The sequence below is a fragment of the Pyrgilauda ruficollis genome, unplaced genomic scaffold (genome assembly GCF_017590135.1).
Source record: "Pyrgilauda ruficollis isolate IOZ18807 unplaced genomic scaffold, ASM1759013v1 scaffold79, whole genome shotgun sequence".
NCBI lineage: Eukaryota > Metazoa > Chordata > Aves > Passeriformes > Passeridae > Pyrgilauda > Pyrgilauda ruficollis.
The window spans coordinates 1,345,220-1,360,094 of record NW_024529821.1 but is presented as its reverse complement, the minus strand read 5'-3'; the positions used below and the strand labels follow the sequence as shown (position 1 = coordinate 1,360,094).

Genomic DNA, 14,875 nt, shown 5'->3' with positions numbered 1-14,875 from the left:
CCTCGATTGCTGAGCAAATTGTTCAGTTCGTGTCTCTTGTCACACAGAAAAGAGCACTGATTGTACAAGGAAGGGAGTTTGAGCTCAATTTAATTAACTTGTGAATGGGCAACCAGCAGTGTTTGCAGTGATACATTAAGGTAGGGAAGAGCTTTTAGATACCTCATCAGCATCAGAGAAACTTTGTGTTTTGTTTCTGTTACAGGTGAGTGCAGCATCTTTTTTATTAATCTGATGGGATCAGCTTTTGTCTTTTTTCCCCATTGAGAAGCCCTCATTGCAAGGTCATAGGTGACTGTGCTGCCTTGGCACCTGGTGTGTACAGGGGAAATCCAGTTTTAGTGGGGAAGGTGCGTGATCAGTCATTTGAGAGATGGAGGGAACCCAGTAAAAATAGTTGGAGATACAAACTGCCCACCCAGTCATGTTGAATAAGAATAAATTTCTTCCCAATTGAAAACTAGTTTTTGTTCAACGTTCCAGATAACAGATTTTTACTTTTTACTTCTGCATTAGTAATTAAACCAGACTTCTGCTAAGACCTAGTTTCCTCACAATCTTTTAAAAACAAAAATCTCTTAGATCAAATTTTAATCTATTAAGCAGCACATGATAGGGGCTGGAGAAGGCCAGGCTGTTAATGCTCAGTGTTGCTTTGTTAAAATAGCACAGGAATTTTCAGTGTTAGCAACCTGTGGCTAAGATGCAGAGGGTTCTTTTCACTTGGTCGATTCACCCGTTAAGTTTTAGCTTCATTCAAATCTGAGAAACTAGTGAGAGGTTATTAATATAGGAAAGCTTATATGGCCCTTCTCAGTCAGTGAATATAAGCAAGATTTATGGATCTCAGCTTCAGTTCTACAGTTTTAGAGGTCTTTAATTGTAGTCAGTGCCATTCCCTCAAAAAATACTTTGTTTAATAAAGCTTTGTACATGCAGTATGCATTTTTTTCAGGAGCTTCTCTTTCTTTTCTTAGATGTCTAGCACCATGAAGTTAATTTATATACCTAAATACATGCTGTTTGATTTTAATTGAATAACAGTTTCTTTACAACTAGGGCTTATAAACACATCACTAAAAAAAAAGAAATTTAGATTTAAAGAATAGTTTAATCAGGTTTGCTTCAAAAAGACCCTAAAAGTACAAGTGTAATTGAAATTAAAATTATTATTTAAATTATTTTTCCTCTGACTGACTTCAATGATGATTGCAGTTGCTTATGTACATCTATTAATTGGATCAGGCCAATCCTGCTACGAGTTCCCTTCTGTGCAGTCTCAGCCTGAAGGTAGCTGGCAATTGAGATGATGGAAGTACCTAAAGATGTTGGCAAGGGAGGAGTCAAATCTGTCATTCTCACCCTGCTGTGTGTAGCAAGAGTAACATTTCTGTCACATCTGAGACCACTGAACCAGGGATGTAAAAGCACTCTGTTATTTATGCTGGAACAAAAGCAGGATGCGCACCCAAGTAAGCAAATGGGATGAGAAGCCCAGATAACGTTGGCCTCAGTTAAAAAGCACTTGGGTACAGCCCTGCCTTGGAGTGCCCAGGAAGACGTGCCTGTTCCTGACACTGCACCTGGACTCTGACTGTGCCCAGAGCCAGCCTGGCTGCCACCACCAGGGATGTCCCTGGACAGGGTTGGCACCGTGCTGGCAGCCCTGCTTCATCTCACCAGTGCTTTGGAAATAACATGTGGCAGTTTAGGGTTTGTGTAAGCAATGCCAGCTGTGAAGAAAACATATGAGTGACACTGTGACACCTTGCAGATTCAGAAAAGAGACCCAGCTTTGCTTCCAGGTGAGGCTGCCAGAAGAGCTAGAGGCCCAGACCAGGGTTCTCCAGCATGAAAGGGCAGGGGAGGTTCCTTCTTCTATCTTCATGGCTAAGGGTCAGACCTGAGAGTGTGGGGGGAGTTTCCTCCTTCTATCTTCACAGCTAAGGCTGAGACCTGAGAGTGTGGGTAATGCTGGCTGGAGGAAATGCTCTGTTAGGACCCTTCTCTTTTCTCAGGGTGTTCAGCTGTGCTGCCCAATAACACAGCCTGTTGGATTCCAGCTTGTCTGGCTGATACATCACCTCTCTTTTTCTCATCTTTCAGGTTATTTCCAGGATTTGTTGAACAAGTCAGAGAAGGCCCTTTATGATGCCTTTCCAAGCCTGTACGGAGAATTGTACACTCAAAACGTGAAGGTGTTCAAGGACTTGTACAGCGAGCTGCGCCGCTACTACCGCAGCTCCAACATCAACCTGGAAGAGGCCCTCAATGAGTTCTGGACACGGCTGCTGGAGAGGCTCTTCAAGCTGCTGAACCCCCAGTACCACATCACGGACGAGTACCTGGACTGCATGGTCAAACACGCCGAGCAGCACAAGCCCTTCGGGGAGGTGCCCAGGGACCTGAAGGTGAAGGCAACCCGAGCCTTCATCGCGGCGCGCTCCTACGCACAGGGCTTCCTGGTGGGGAGCGACGTGGTCAAAAAGGTGTCTCAGGTATGCTGGGTACTCCCGTCTCCTCCATCCTCACGTTGGCTGCTCTCACTCAGCCACTGCTGTTGGGAGGGGGGGGTTTTCCCCTTGTTTTCATTGCAAAGCAAGCAGATGCTTTCCAGTTTTAAAAAATAAACTACTCGAGGGTTACCCATCAGTGGGAGGGAGCAGCAAACCTGGATTTCTACAGGCACTGCCAACAACAACTGCCAACAACTAAAACAGTGAAATGTAACTCATCCCTAATCAGCTTTTGTCTGATTTTAACCCATGCAGCAGAGGTGTCACTCAGCCAGGCCGTGAAGCCATTCTACTGTTTGCCCAGATCCCTCATGCTTCCTGACGTGCCTCTAAATCACACTGCCGTGTTTTCCTCCTTGATGGGGATGTGTGCAGAGCTGGATGGCCACGAGTGTGCTGGGAATACAGGCAGAGGGATGTATTTCAGAAGCTGGCACTGGGATCCTGTGTCTGTTTATGTAGCCTGTCTATTTGTACAGCTTCTGTGTACAGAGAGGGGGAGTTTGTAAAGTGCATTGAGATCTTCAGGGATGAAAGGTGCTATATAAATGTAAATTAATATGACTGAATCCAGGGTTCCAGAAGTAAGGAAATTGTCTGTGTTCTTTACTGAAGAAGCAGCCTTTCAGAGCCAGAAAAAAGTGATTGTCCTGAAACAAGATAGTCAGGCTTTCCACACAGGTAGCAAGGAGAAAATCCGTAACAAAAAAAAGGCTTGTGTGCCTCATGTGGAGATGGGAATCAGCAGGTGTGAGAATCAGGGTGTGATTAAACTGTGAATGTAGAAATGCAGAACCACAATTCATCTCCTCGGAAGGTAACGTGTGGTGACGTGGAGCAGAGGCCGGTCCCACTTAATGCAGCAAATCCAGACTTTGATCTTAGGAAGAAACATTAATGTGGTAACAGTGACAAATGCTTTAATTTATCAATGTGGGACTATAAAACTGTTCAGCTACCCAAAAGCCTTTGTACATCTCATTAACATCACACTCTCCTGACACTTAAGACAGATAAAAGAGGAGAGTGATGTAATTTCAGGGGGACAAAAGCAAAATACTTGTCATAAATCCTCTGCATGACGGAGATTTCCAGCTCAATGGGCATGATCCTGCCTGTAGCTGAGGTTGGTGGGTAAAACAGGCTGCCAGGGCAACTGCAGGCATGGTATCAGCCAAAGGGAAGGACCTGAGATACCAATATGCAGCAGATTTTTCCCCCACCTTCATGTAGGCTTCTGACCCACTGGATTTTAATTCTGGTTGCCCCTTTCTGAATTTTCCTTCTCTTGGGCATCACTTATCAAACAGGATGTGGGGAACATGACAAGTCACAGATCCTCATTTTCCCTCAGCTTCCCCCAGTCCATTCCTTCAGGATGATGAGTTTTCTAGGAGGGTCCCAACCATTCCTCTCTCACTGGAACCCTCCCTGGCATTGTAGTTAATCCAGTATGTTGTTGTGGCATGAGCTGAGTCAGAAAACCTCAGCACAGCCTTCCTGAGAGCTGATGTTGTTATGAGGACCACAACTGGCTCATTTTCCACCATTTCCACTGGTCTTCTTTACCACCATTTTAATTGTGGATTTACACTTGTGTCTAATAGATGTGAAGTGTTTGACTCAACCCACAACTGGTGCCTAGTCATTTCTCATGTTGCTCTATACTTATAACATCAGAAGAAGGTCAGAAACTAGAATTAAACTTCCCTGTCAGCTGGTAGCAGCAGTCTTTAAAACTATCTTTATGAGTTGGAACTTCGCATGGAGCACTGGCAAGTGTTTTGGCCAGGAAGACTGAGAAAGCCTGTTGAAATGAACACTTAGAAATAAATTAGCTAGCTTTGGACTTCAGGAAAAAATAGACTTTATTTACTTGCAAATCCCAGAAAAACTGCAGATTTCTACTAAACCCCTCCTGGTTTCAACTTCTCAGACACTTCCAGTTCAGTGTATCCCCTGTATCCTGTTGCTGCTCAGGTCCTTGTGCAGAGGCAGCATTACTGGACACTCCAGAGAAGGGCTGATGCAGTTTGCCAGAGCTACTGGCTCTCTTTAAGTGAGGGGGAGCCTCCCTGAGTGAGCTACAGGCGTGGATTTAATGAGATTTCTTTAATCCCTGCTGCCTCTCCACTGTGCCGAAAGGGTGTTCCTTCCCCAGCCTTCAGCTGCCCCCATCTCAGAGGAAGCCACAGCTTCAGGCAGCCCAGGGATAGGAACAGGAGCCACGTGTGGGAGCAGCCCCTCTGAGACCTGCTGGGCATAAATAGTTTGAGGGCAGATGAGGAGAAAATGGCAGAACCATTTTTCATTTTTACTGCCATCCAAGCTTTCAAAGCAAAGTCACCCTGACAGACTGCAGGCTCTGACACCAAGTTCTAAAACTTCTGATTGGTGATTGCTGCCACTGACCTGGCCTGACACAGACAGCAGTGGCAGTGCTGCCATCTGGGCTGGGACCTGGGCTGGGCTTGGTGTGGCTCTCTGGCAGGTGAGGATGGATGTGCAGGCTGGTACCCTGCCGTGACACACAGTGAGGGGTTTCCATGGGCCATGCCTAGCGGGGTCAGGGCAGCACCTCTGTATTCATGTGCAGGTTCTGTGTTTCTCTAGCTGTGCTTTCACCACAATTTGCAAGCTTTCATCTAAGCTGCACAATGCTGAGTGGGTTTTTCATCGCTGGCATGAAGTAGCAGCCACCAAAATGGCAGCAGCCACAAAATCCTTAGTGCAGGGCACTTGAAGAGGGAGTTCCCCCAGGGATGCTGTGGGCCAGGGTGAGAGAACACATATCCCAGTTCTGTTTAGGATCCTGTTCGTTGGCTGTGAGATTGGCAGCTGCCCAAAACCAGCATTTGCTCCAGCTCTGAGCTTCATGCGAACAGGAGAGGGCCTTGTGCTGGTGGAGTTGCTGCCTGCCAGCTGCTGCCCTGAGATCCTCCCTCATTGCTGCCCAGAAATGCTCCCTCACTGCTCCCCTGAGATCCTCCCTCACTGCTGCCCTGAGCTCCTCCATCACTGCAGTGAGCAGCTGCTGTGCACACTCCTGGGAAAGATATGGTGGAAGTGAACTGGGATACTGCAGGACTGGGGGAGCAAAGCTGAGACAGAAGGAATGGCAAGGGCAACCCTTGACAAACACAAGCAGAAAACCCTGAGGGGGAGGCAGTGTGACAAACAGTCGTGGCTGTGACCCTGGCTGGGATTGTCCCGTGCTGCTCACACTGCTCAGCTCCCTTGGGTCCGTTCTGCTGCCCAGAGTGCCATGGGGGCAGGGGCAGACAGGGCACTGGGAAGGGCAGGGAGGCTGCCCAGGTCTGTGCTGCATTCCTGCATCCATGGGCAGGCAGGAGAGTTGCCCTGTGCATGCCAAAGAGTGCCCAGAGTCCTCCAAGTCCCCTTGCAGCCCTGGCAGCCTGTGCCTGTCAGGCAGAGCACAGACGTAATGTTCCATTTCCAAAGGCAGCAAGAGGAAGTAATTTGAAATGAATTTTGCTCATCAGTCAGAAAATGAGTTATTATGACAATCTTTCCTTTGGTGGGTCTTCATTGGTTCTTGTTTCTAAATTTTAAGTTTTCCCAAGGTAGTGGAGATTGATGTGAAGCAGCACCAGCTACGTAAGCAAGAAACACTTACTCAAATAATCGATTTTAATAGCTGTTTGCATTTCCTTTTCTCTGTAGATGTTCTTAAGGCTGATTCTTATTTCAGTTTGAAACAAAATACAATTATTTTCTCTATAAGCCTTTTCACTAAATCCTGTATTTCATTTTAGCAATGAAAGTTGAAGTCAGCTATCAGTACATTTTTATTTAGCCAATACTGTGTTTCACAATATTTTTCAGCCTTATTTTTTTAAACTTTTCTGTTAGTATAAGGTACATGGCAGCTTTCCTATTTACCACATGAGTAATTTTTAAACACATGGTGGGTCAGTCTGGGAACCAAATTCCAATTAAAAAGTCCTAAAAATAGATTTTCAGAAATGTTTTTAATGGTTAAGTGAATGTGCTGGTAGGACATATGGAAAATAATGTTTATCTAAACATGCTTTGCATTTCCAACAAGTCAATAACATAACAAAGACAGTATGGTCCTCATGTCCTTTAAGATTGCAGCCATTTTTCATACCCACTTTTTTCCACAGCTTGAAAGGACATATTTGACTTCTTTCAGCTTTCAGTTGCTTTTCTGGTAAAGTAGGCATAAAATTGATCTTACTGAATTAATTGAAGATAAAATCTTCTTCTCACACCCATGAAACCACTGCACTAAAGCATCTCAAGAGCAGTGAACTCTGGTCCCATGAGCTTGGTGGGACATCTCCATTCTTTCAGTGGCTGATCTTTTCTGAGACCATCAGCAGCAAGTACACAAAACCATAAATAACATGTTACTTCATTTAAAGGATTTCACTTTGGTCAAAGTATTCATTATTTATCTAAATTGGCCTCCTCTTGATCCTGAGAAAACAGTGTTCGTGTTTGTAAGTAGATGTTATGAGAGTGTTGTTCCACAGCATATCCCCACATTTATTTCCTTGTCCCTCACTGTTATCCCAGCTCTGGCTTTGGGGCTGTGCAGGTTTTGCATGGCAGAGACATGTGGGTTTGTGTCCTGCAGAGTTTCCACATGGCAGCAGGGAGCAGCAGGTCCCACAGGTGCTGGTGTCTGCAGCAGGAGGGGACGTGGGAGGGTGCAGGGCTGCAGCTCATCACAGCCAGGTACCAACAGCAGCTGCTGGAGCAGCCTGGGCTTTTCCTTGCTTTTCCTTCCAGTCGTTGCAAACCACTGGTGAGGCTTTCCAAAAATGAGCTGGTCAGTGCCCGTGCTGGAGATCTGTGGTGCTGCAGACTCAGCAGCAATTCACAGGGTGCAAAAAGCCCCAGGGAACCTTTGCAGGACTGGCTGTGCTCAGGAGGAGGGCAAGGACGGCTGCAGGCCCAGGGTGGGAACCTGCAGTGCTGCAGACACCCCTTCCTGTGAACCATCTGAGGTTCCAGGCTGAAATAAGCTCTTGACCTTCAGGGGCTGGTCCTGCAGCAGCTCTTGCCCTTGTAGACTCTGGTACAGCTGCCCAGCCCTGCTCACAACTGAGTGACCTTGAAGGGTGCTGGGACCTGCCCTTCTTCCAAAGGGAATGGTCCCCTCTGCTGAAGTGCCTCACGTTTTCTTGCCCAGTCAACTGTCCCTGGCAGTGTGAGATTGCATGGCTGAAACCATTTTAGATCTAAGTTCCAGTCAGCCTCATTCCCCCTGCAAACCCAGGAGCTTAATATCCCTTTCCCTGAGCTGGCTGTGCTCCCTGGATCATCACCCTGCCACCAGCTGCCTTCTTGCTTTAAACACCTTGGTACAGCAGCCCCACACACAGCACTGCTCCTTTCCAGCACTGCTGCGTGGAAAGCTGGGGAGGGAATTTTGTAATAACATTGGAATTTGTTTGGATAGATTCAAATCAAGCTGGATGAGAAGCATGCAGTCTCGAATACATCCTTATGTATTTCACGTATTACTTTTCAGTATTTCTATCCCTTATTATGTTTCAATCACAACCCTTCAGGGATAAAAACCCATAGGTGTTCTGAATAAAATAGAAATAATGCAGGAAAGTAGATATATGTCTCCCATATTTACCTGGTGGTTAAAAGTCAATTGAATCTAGTTTTCAAAGGATTGAAAATTGTACCAGCTGGAAATACCTGTGTTAAATGAACAGAGCAGGGAGTGCGTGGAACAGGCAGGTGTTGGCTTGCAGTATTTTCCTCTGGAGGGAGAGGACATGACAGCAGTCATTCTGTCTACGTGAATCTCTCTCATTTTAATATGTGAAGGCACTTAGGTACTAGACAGGAATCTAAAGACATAGATCCTCCCAATTAGCTGTGGGTGCTGCCTCTGGAGCCATTGTCACTGCCCTCTCCAGGTGCCCTCACCACTGCCTGGAGGGAGATGGGAACAATGCTCTTCCCTGTTTTGCTGGCCCAGTTTGCCTCGATTGCCCCAGCCTTCATATTTTTTTTTTTTTCCCTGAGTCTGCAGAATGGCCATTTGGCTGCTGGGCTGGCAGGGCTGGACCCAGGCAGTCTGTCTGGCCTCAGGCCCAACAGCAGCTCTGGTGTGCTGGAGCATGAAGGGCACGGATTTGGCATCAGCCTCCATCCTCCACGTCCCTCCTGCAGTGAGCGCTGAACACAGAAGGGTGACAGCAGGAGGGGCTCTGAACTGTGCTGCCATTTTCTGTGTCCTCCCTGTGCCACCAGACCCCAGCACAGCCACCCCCAGCACACTGTGCCTGTGCCCTGCTTGCCCCTCATCCCTGACAGGTTTGGGAACTTGATGGATCTTGAATGATGGGTTTGGTGAGGCTTAAACCTCTCTGTGCTCCAAGGACTCGTGGCTGTGCATTTATGGAAGGAAGATGCAAAATAATGACTGAAGTGATTATACAATTCATTAGACTTCGGAAGAATCATATTTCTGTCAGCCCTGCAGCTGTTTCTTTTAGAGTTTCACTCTGAAAAATGGGAAAGCTTGGTTCATTTAACACCCGTCAAGGTGCTAATTACATCAGGGCTGGCATAAACGTGCACAAGGCAGCTGCTGACCATGTGGTGGAGGGAGCAGGGTGTGCTCCCCACAGCAGCCAAGGGCTGGGCACACCTGCAGCTCCCACTCCTGTCACCAGAGAAACTGGGCACTGACTGCCCAGTGAATGGAGCAGACTTCCAGTGCACACGTGGAGGTGCAAAGAACATCACAGCCCTTTGGGGTTTTGGTCATAATATTTGAGGGTCCCTCCGTGAGGAGATTGTAAAAGTGAAATGTTTCCCAATGTGAAATGGCCACATTGCACACTGCTCTGATCACAGAGCTGGCCAGCTCCCCTGTGAAACACTAACTTCTCCTCTGAGTGCTGGTTTGTTCTAAAAGAGAGCAAAGCTGGCTTTCTGAGCCCCTTCCTGGGCTGCTGGGCATCCCACAGGAAGCTCAGGAGCACTCCTCACTGCTGGCCCAGCAGGATTAGCTCCTCTGCTTGACCTGTTTTTGTAGCTGCTGTTCTTCACACTGACAACTTTATCCCAACTGTAGGATTCCAGCCAAGGGATTTGGGGTAATTGGAGTGGCTTTGAATACCTGCCTGCATTTCCCAGCACACACAGCCTGATCTGTGGCTTGAAGAGCTGACCTGCTTTCCCTTAGACACTGCCACAGAAAGCTTTTTTCACAGCTCGCAGAACTTCCCTCTCCTGCCTTTACAATTCCCGTGAGTGAGGGTGCCAGGAATGGCTCAGCCCATGTGGCTGCTTCAGCTCTAGCCCTGGGGAGGTCTCCAGCTCTAGGTGCTCCTGCCTCCAGCTGCCCAGCACCCGTGCCTGCCTCTGAGACCTGCCTGCTGGCTCCAGGACATCCCTTGCTTTGGAAGCCCAAATTGCCTGATGTCACTGGGTTTAACTGGTTCTTCTGGAGGTTAGAATGCCCTTTCAGATAGCAAAGGGCTTCTGCCTGAGAAAATAGACTTGAGAGTCAGTGCAGGCACATTTTGACACATATCTGGCACATCTGGAGCTGTTTTGTTTCACCCCAACCAACCCCACACCAAAGCAAAACCTCGAGTCCCAGTGCCCACCTTGGGTCTGCACTGCACCTCAGAGATGAGAGCCAGGAAGGGAATGGGAGAGCAAACACAGGGCAAGGACATGGTCAGTGTGGGAAACACCAACACCACAGCACAGAGAGCTCCCTGCAGGCCACCCTCACACTGCCTTGGGCAAGATTTTTAGAGGGACTAGAGCCCAGAGAACATCACTCCCACCAGCAGTGTTAAGGACCAGCTCAGCCTCGTCCCTCCATCAGCTGCCCTGCCCTTGTCCCTCTGACAATCTGGGGGGTGTGACAACACTTCCAGCAGCCTGGAGTTTTCACCCAGGCTGGCCTGGCTCTCCATCCCCAAATCTCTTCACTCTACCTAACCCTGCTTCCCCTGGGAAGGAAGGCACAGATGGCTCACAGCAGCCTGGGGGGAACGTGCAAGGGGAGAAGGGGGGTAGAAAAAATACCAGCAAGAGCTCAACTTATTTTATTGGTGTTAAATGCCTTTCAGATGTACTTAAAGGCCCCTGAAGGCCGAGGAGTCCAGTCACATTGCAACTAGGCTGCAGGTTCTCATTTGCTTTTAAGCCAGGCTTCAAAAGGAGAAAGGATTTGAGGTCGGATAATTCTTTTCTTCTTTTTTTTTTTCCTTTTCTTTCCTTTGTTTGAAGCCAGTACTTCAAAAGCAGCATCTGCAGCGTGGCTGCAGGCTCTGGGTGCCAGAGGAGCTGGTCATCTCCTGCTGGGCACAGAGGAGCCCTGCCACTGGCCCTGGGATCAGTCCCATGCCTGGAAGCCAGGCTCTGTGCCTGGGAGCAGAGCCCAAACACTCTGTGCTGCTCTAGCTGGAGCCTGGTGCTGCTACTGGTGGAAAGACTTTCCAGATACCTCTGGCCTTCTAAAGCTCCACTTTTCTCCAACTCTCAGGAAGCTGGGATGGGAAGGAAGGATCATTGCTTGACCCTGTTACTGCAGGATGTGACAGAGCTGGTCCCAGCACTAATATCTCTTCAGCTGCAGTTCCCTGAGGCCTTCCTCTCTGCATCCCACACTTTGGTCCTTCACACACCTTTTCAGGAAAGAATTGACTTGTATAAAGAAATTATTTTTGGGGTGAGGAGGGTGTAACAGCTTTTAGCTGTGTGCGAGTTAGATCATCACTTCCACAGTCCTTTCATGCCCTGATACAGCTCAAGGTATTTTTGGAGGCTTTGGATATTTTTTAAGCACTAGGCATTAGGGTAATGACAGAAAATGCCTCTCCTCTTTGCCCCTGTGTTCTTCTGTGAGACCTCTCAAACAAGGTGCCAGTTCAGAAGAGTAAAATCCCTCCCAGTGTTGCAGGCTGAGCAAGGTCTGGGGTCAGGAGGAATTGCACTCCTCTTTTGCACCAAAGCTTACACTGTAAAAAGAGCTCTGCAGGTCAGTGGGTGTTGTTTGGAAAATCAGCACATAACCTGGGTGGGAGTTTCACAGCAGACCATGGTGGGGCTGAGGGAGAAGTGTTCCATGGTTCTAGAAGTCATGCTCTCGTTACCTCTGAGCATCTGCAGGTGTGCAAACATGGGTAACTTGGGCTGAACATGCAAGTCATGCAAAGTTTGATTTGTTCTTCATAGGCACAGAGGAAGGATGGGAAGGTTTTTTCCTCTGTTCTGGAGAATTGTAGCCCATTTTGGCTAAAGGCCATGCCCAAAGCTGGCAGCACTCAGGTGTCTCTGGACCCTCAGGTGCCTGTGCAGGGGTGTCTCATGCATTGGAGCTGAGTGCTTGCCCGACAAGCACTCAGCTCCAGTGTACAAGGGACAAGTACTTTGTCCTCCCTGTGCACTTCAGAACGTTTACAATTGTTCTAAAGCTGTGTTTCGGTGCTGTGAAGGGTAATTTTGCTCTCCTGAAGTGCAGAGGGAGAGAGTTGGTGAGTTCTTGTAATCCTCAAGCCTCCTGTGTTTCTGTGATTCTCTGCTTGGAAAGCACATTAATAAACTACATGGCAGGAGCCTTTTTTTTTTTTTTTTTGTTAAAAGCCTTTCACACTGAATGTTTTCTAAATTGGCTGGGGGGTGGCAAAGAACCCAGTTAGTGCCTAATCCCCCAGCCCATCCTCTCAGCAAATGGCTTGTGAAAGTCATTAATTTCATTGTAATTGATTTAAACGTTGCTCAGGAGGAGGAAAAATTAAGGAAACCAATGCCACTCTGAATAGAGAATTATGTGTTCTCAATTTTCTGTCAAATTATCTCCCCACGTGCCTGTTCTGTGCTGGTTGCTGAGCAAACACTGTGCCAGGGAGTCACCCAGCAAATCCCAGCTCACAGAACCTGTAATGAGCTCCAGCACCAGGGCAGGAGGCAGGAGAGCCTGCAAAGGTGTTTGCCTCCAGCCATTCACATCTGGTTGGGTGGCTCCACCAACAAAACATGGGCATGTGAGGCTTTGGGAAGTGGCCATGGAAAAGCAGAGAGCTGGACCTGCTGACAGCCCCCTTGAAATGGCAGTGCTTGTGGTGGAACTGGGCTTTTTATGAAGCAGCCACCTGTTCCCCTTGCATTACCTCATTGCTACTACTGGATCCCCAGCTGTAAAGTAGTTTTAATTAAAATTATTTATTGCTCAGTAAGATTTGTCCTCTATTTTGGGTGTATCTTAAAAGATAACATTTTTTCCTTATCACTTCATCACTGGGCTTACACTTCAAAGGACTGTATCTGTGAATGTCACTGTGATCAGAATAGAGTATGTGGATTTTAGCTGAGCAGTGACGTACAATCAATGTATTTTTAAGCTGAGCTTAGCTTTATTTTGCATTTTTATTTATACCTCTGACAACTGAATGAGTGCCCTGGCTCCAAGCCATATCTCTCAATAATAATGATCTTTTCTTCAGATTCTTGGGAAATGGCTTCTCCACTGTATTGTGCATGTTCTCTTGACATCTTAATGCAGTTTCTAGGTCACTGAGCTAAGAAAAGACTATAGGTGCCACTAAAGCCTCCTTAAAGGAGAACCAGCCACAGGCTGGGGCAGCTTGATGGCACTTAGAGAAATCAATTACTGTCATGTACTCCTTCACGCTGTGCCAGGTCAGTTAAAGCTGGAGCAGTTTGCTCAGGTTTCACTCCATCTGCAGGACTTTTCATGCTCCTGCCCTCGGGCCAACTGTGGTGCATGGATGTTGCTCATGGATCCACCACAGATTGCAGGTCTGTGCTGGGAATCTGGAAGGACTCCCTGCAGGTCTTAGCTGGCACCCACTTGGGCAGGGGGTAACTCAGTGCTTCAGGTTCCTGTGAAGGCTGAGGGGTGAGAGCAGGAGCACTGGGAGGTGAAGATGTCTCAGTGTGCAGGTGGAGGTCGGTCTTGCCTTTGCCAGCCTGGAGAAACTGCTTCACTGCCCCTGAGGGAGCTCATCTGGAAGGAGCTGCCAGGGAGAGAGGGGCTGTGTGTCCCCACAGCTCCAGCCCAAGGAGCTCCTCTCCCCACTGCACTGCTGGAGCTGGCTGTGCCCAAGGGAGGCAGGACAGCTCCCCTGCTTGTGTTGTTGGATCCATATCCTGGGAGGGAAGCTCAGCCCCTCCGAACTGGGGCTGGGATTCCCCTGTATGGATCCAGCATTGATGAAAAAAACCTGGAAGCTAACATCAGCAAACTAATCCATGAGCACCCCAAGATGTTTGAAGGACTCTGTTCCTTAATATGCTGCAAGTGCCCCAAAGAGATGGTGCAGGATCAGGGCTGGGAGGGGTTCTGGTAGCCCCAAGCCCTCACTGTCCTCTGCCCTGTGTGGAGCAGTAGTCCATGGGCTGGGTGGAACAGTGAGAAACTGAGCTCTGGCCAAGCAAAACACAGAGAAAATATTCGGTGTGGTTCCTCTTCCTGCTCCCTTATCCTTCTTTTTCTCAGTTCACCTCTGCAGCCTGTGCCAAAGGACTGCTGCTGCCAACAGGACAGGCTGGAGTTGTTCTCTGGGGAAAGGGAGTGGAGCCTGGTGGCTTGCACCTGCAAAAATTAATATTTATCCTTTCTGGCAAGAGAACAGGCTGAACACTTGACACCTGCCAGATTCAACAGAGCAATGGCTGGTGATGGATGGTCACCTGCTCGTCTTCAGAGAGAGGCTGTGGGGCAGGGAGCAGGGGCCAGGCTCCCACTCCTGGGGCAGTGGGACACTGCGCTGACCTCCAGGAGACAAAGCCACCTTGTGAGAGTGACAGACTGCCAGTGCACCCTCTGGCATCCAGAAACTGAGGTGCACAAGTACTTTTTTTTTCCCCCCCACCATGCTCTCAGGAGTTGAAACTGAGCTCAGGCACCGTTGTTGGCTGCACCCACTGCCCCAAGGCAGGAGGCAGCATCCCAGAGGAGCTGCAGGGGCATGGACATGGGGGTGTGGCTGGTGGCAGTGTGGCTGGTGGTGGGCAGTGTGGCTAGTGACAGTGTGGCTGGTGACAGCGGCATGGGGAGGAGGACAGAAGGCAGCTTTCTGCAGCACAGGGCCTTGGAGATACATTTCTAATCCAAAATCTGTCTCTTGCCTCTGTCAGTGCCTCCCATGGGCTCTGGGAGGGTATCAGTAGCTTTGTGTCCTTGCTGGTGGCTGTCCTCTCTGCCTGGGGGGGCTGGCCCACACCACCTCAGGGGTGCTTCCTGCAGGCAAAGCTGTGTTCCTGTTTTCCAGAGCATTTCAGCTTCCTCCACTCCAAAAGTCTGTGCAGTGAACCAGGGATGTGTGTGGGAAAGGCACATGATGCTCTGGTTGCCCTCA

The 14,875-nt window shown here is 48.5% G+C and overlaps 1 protein-coding gene across 1 annotated transcript in view; it reads left to right on the top strand.

Moving 5' to 3' along the window:
• The window catches only part of GPC1 (glypican 1), a 200,785-nt gene that overhangs the window by 170,761 nt on the left and 15,149 nt on the right, over positions 1–14,875 (top strand). The window contains exon 3 of the mRNA XM_041486923.1: positions 2,107–2,498. Within this exon, the coding sequence (XP_041342857.1) occupies positions 2,107–2,498 (392 nt within the window). The remainder of the gene's footprint in view (positions 1–2,106; positions 2,499–14,875) is intronic.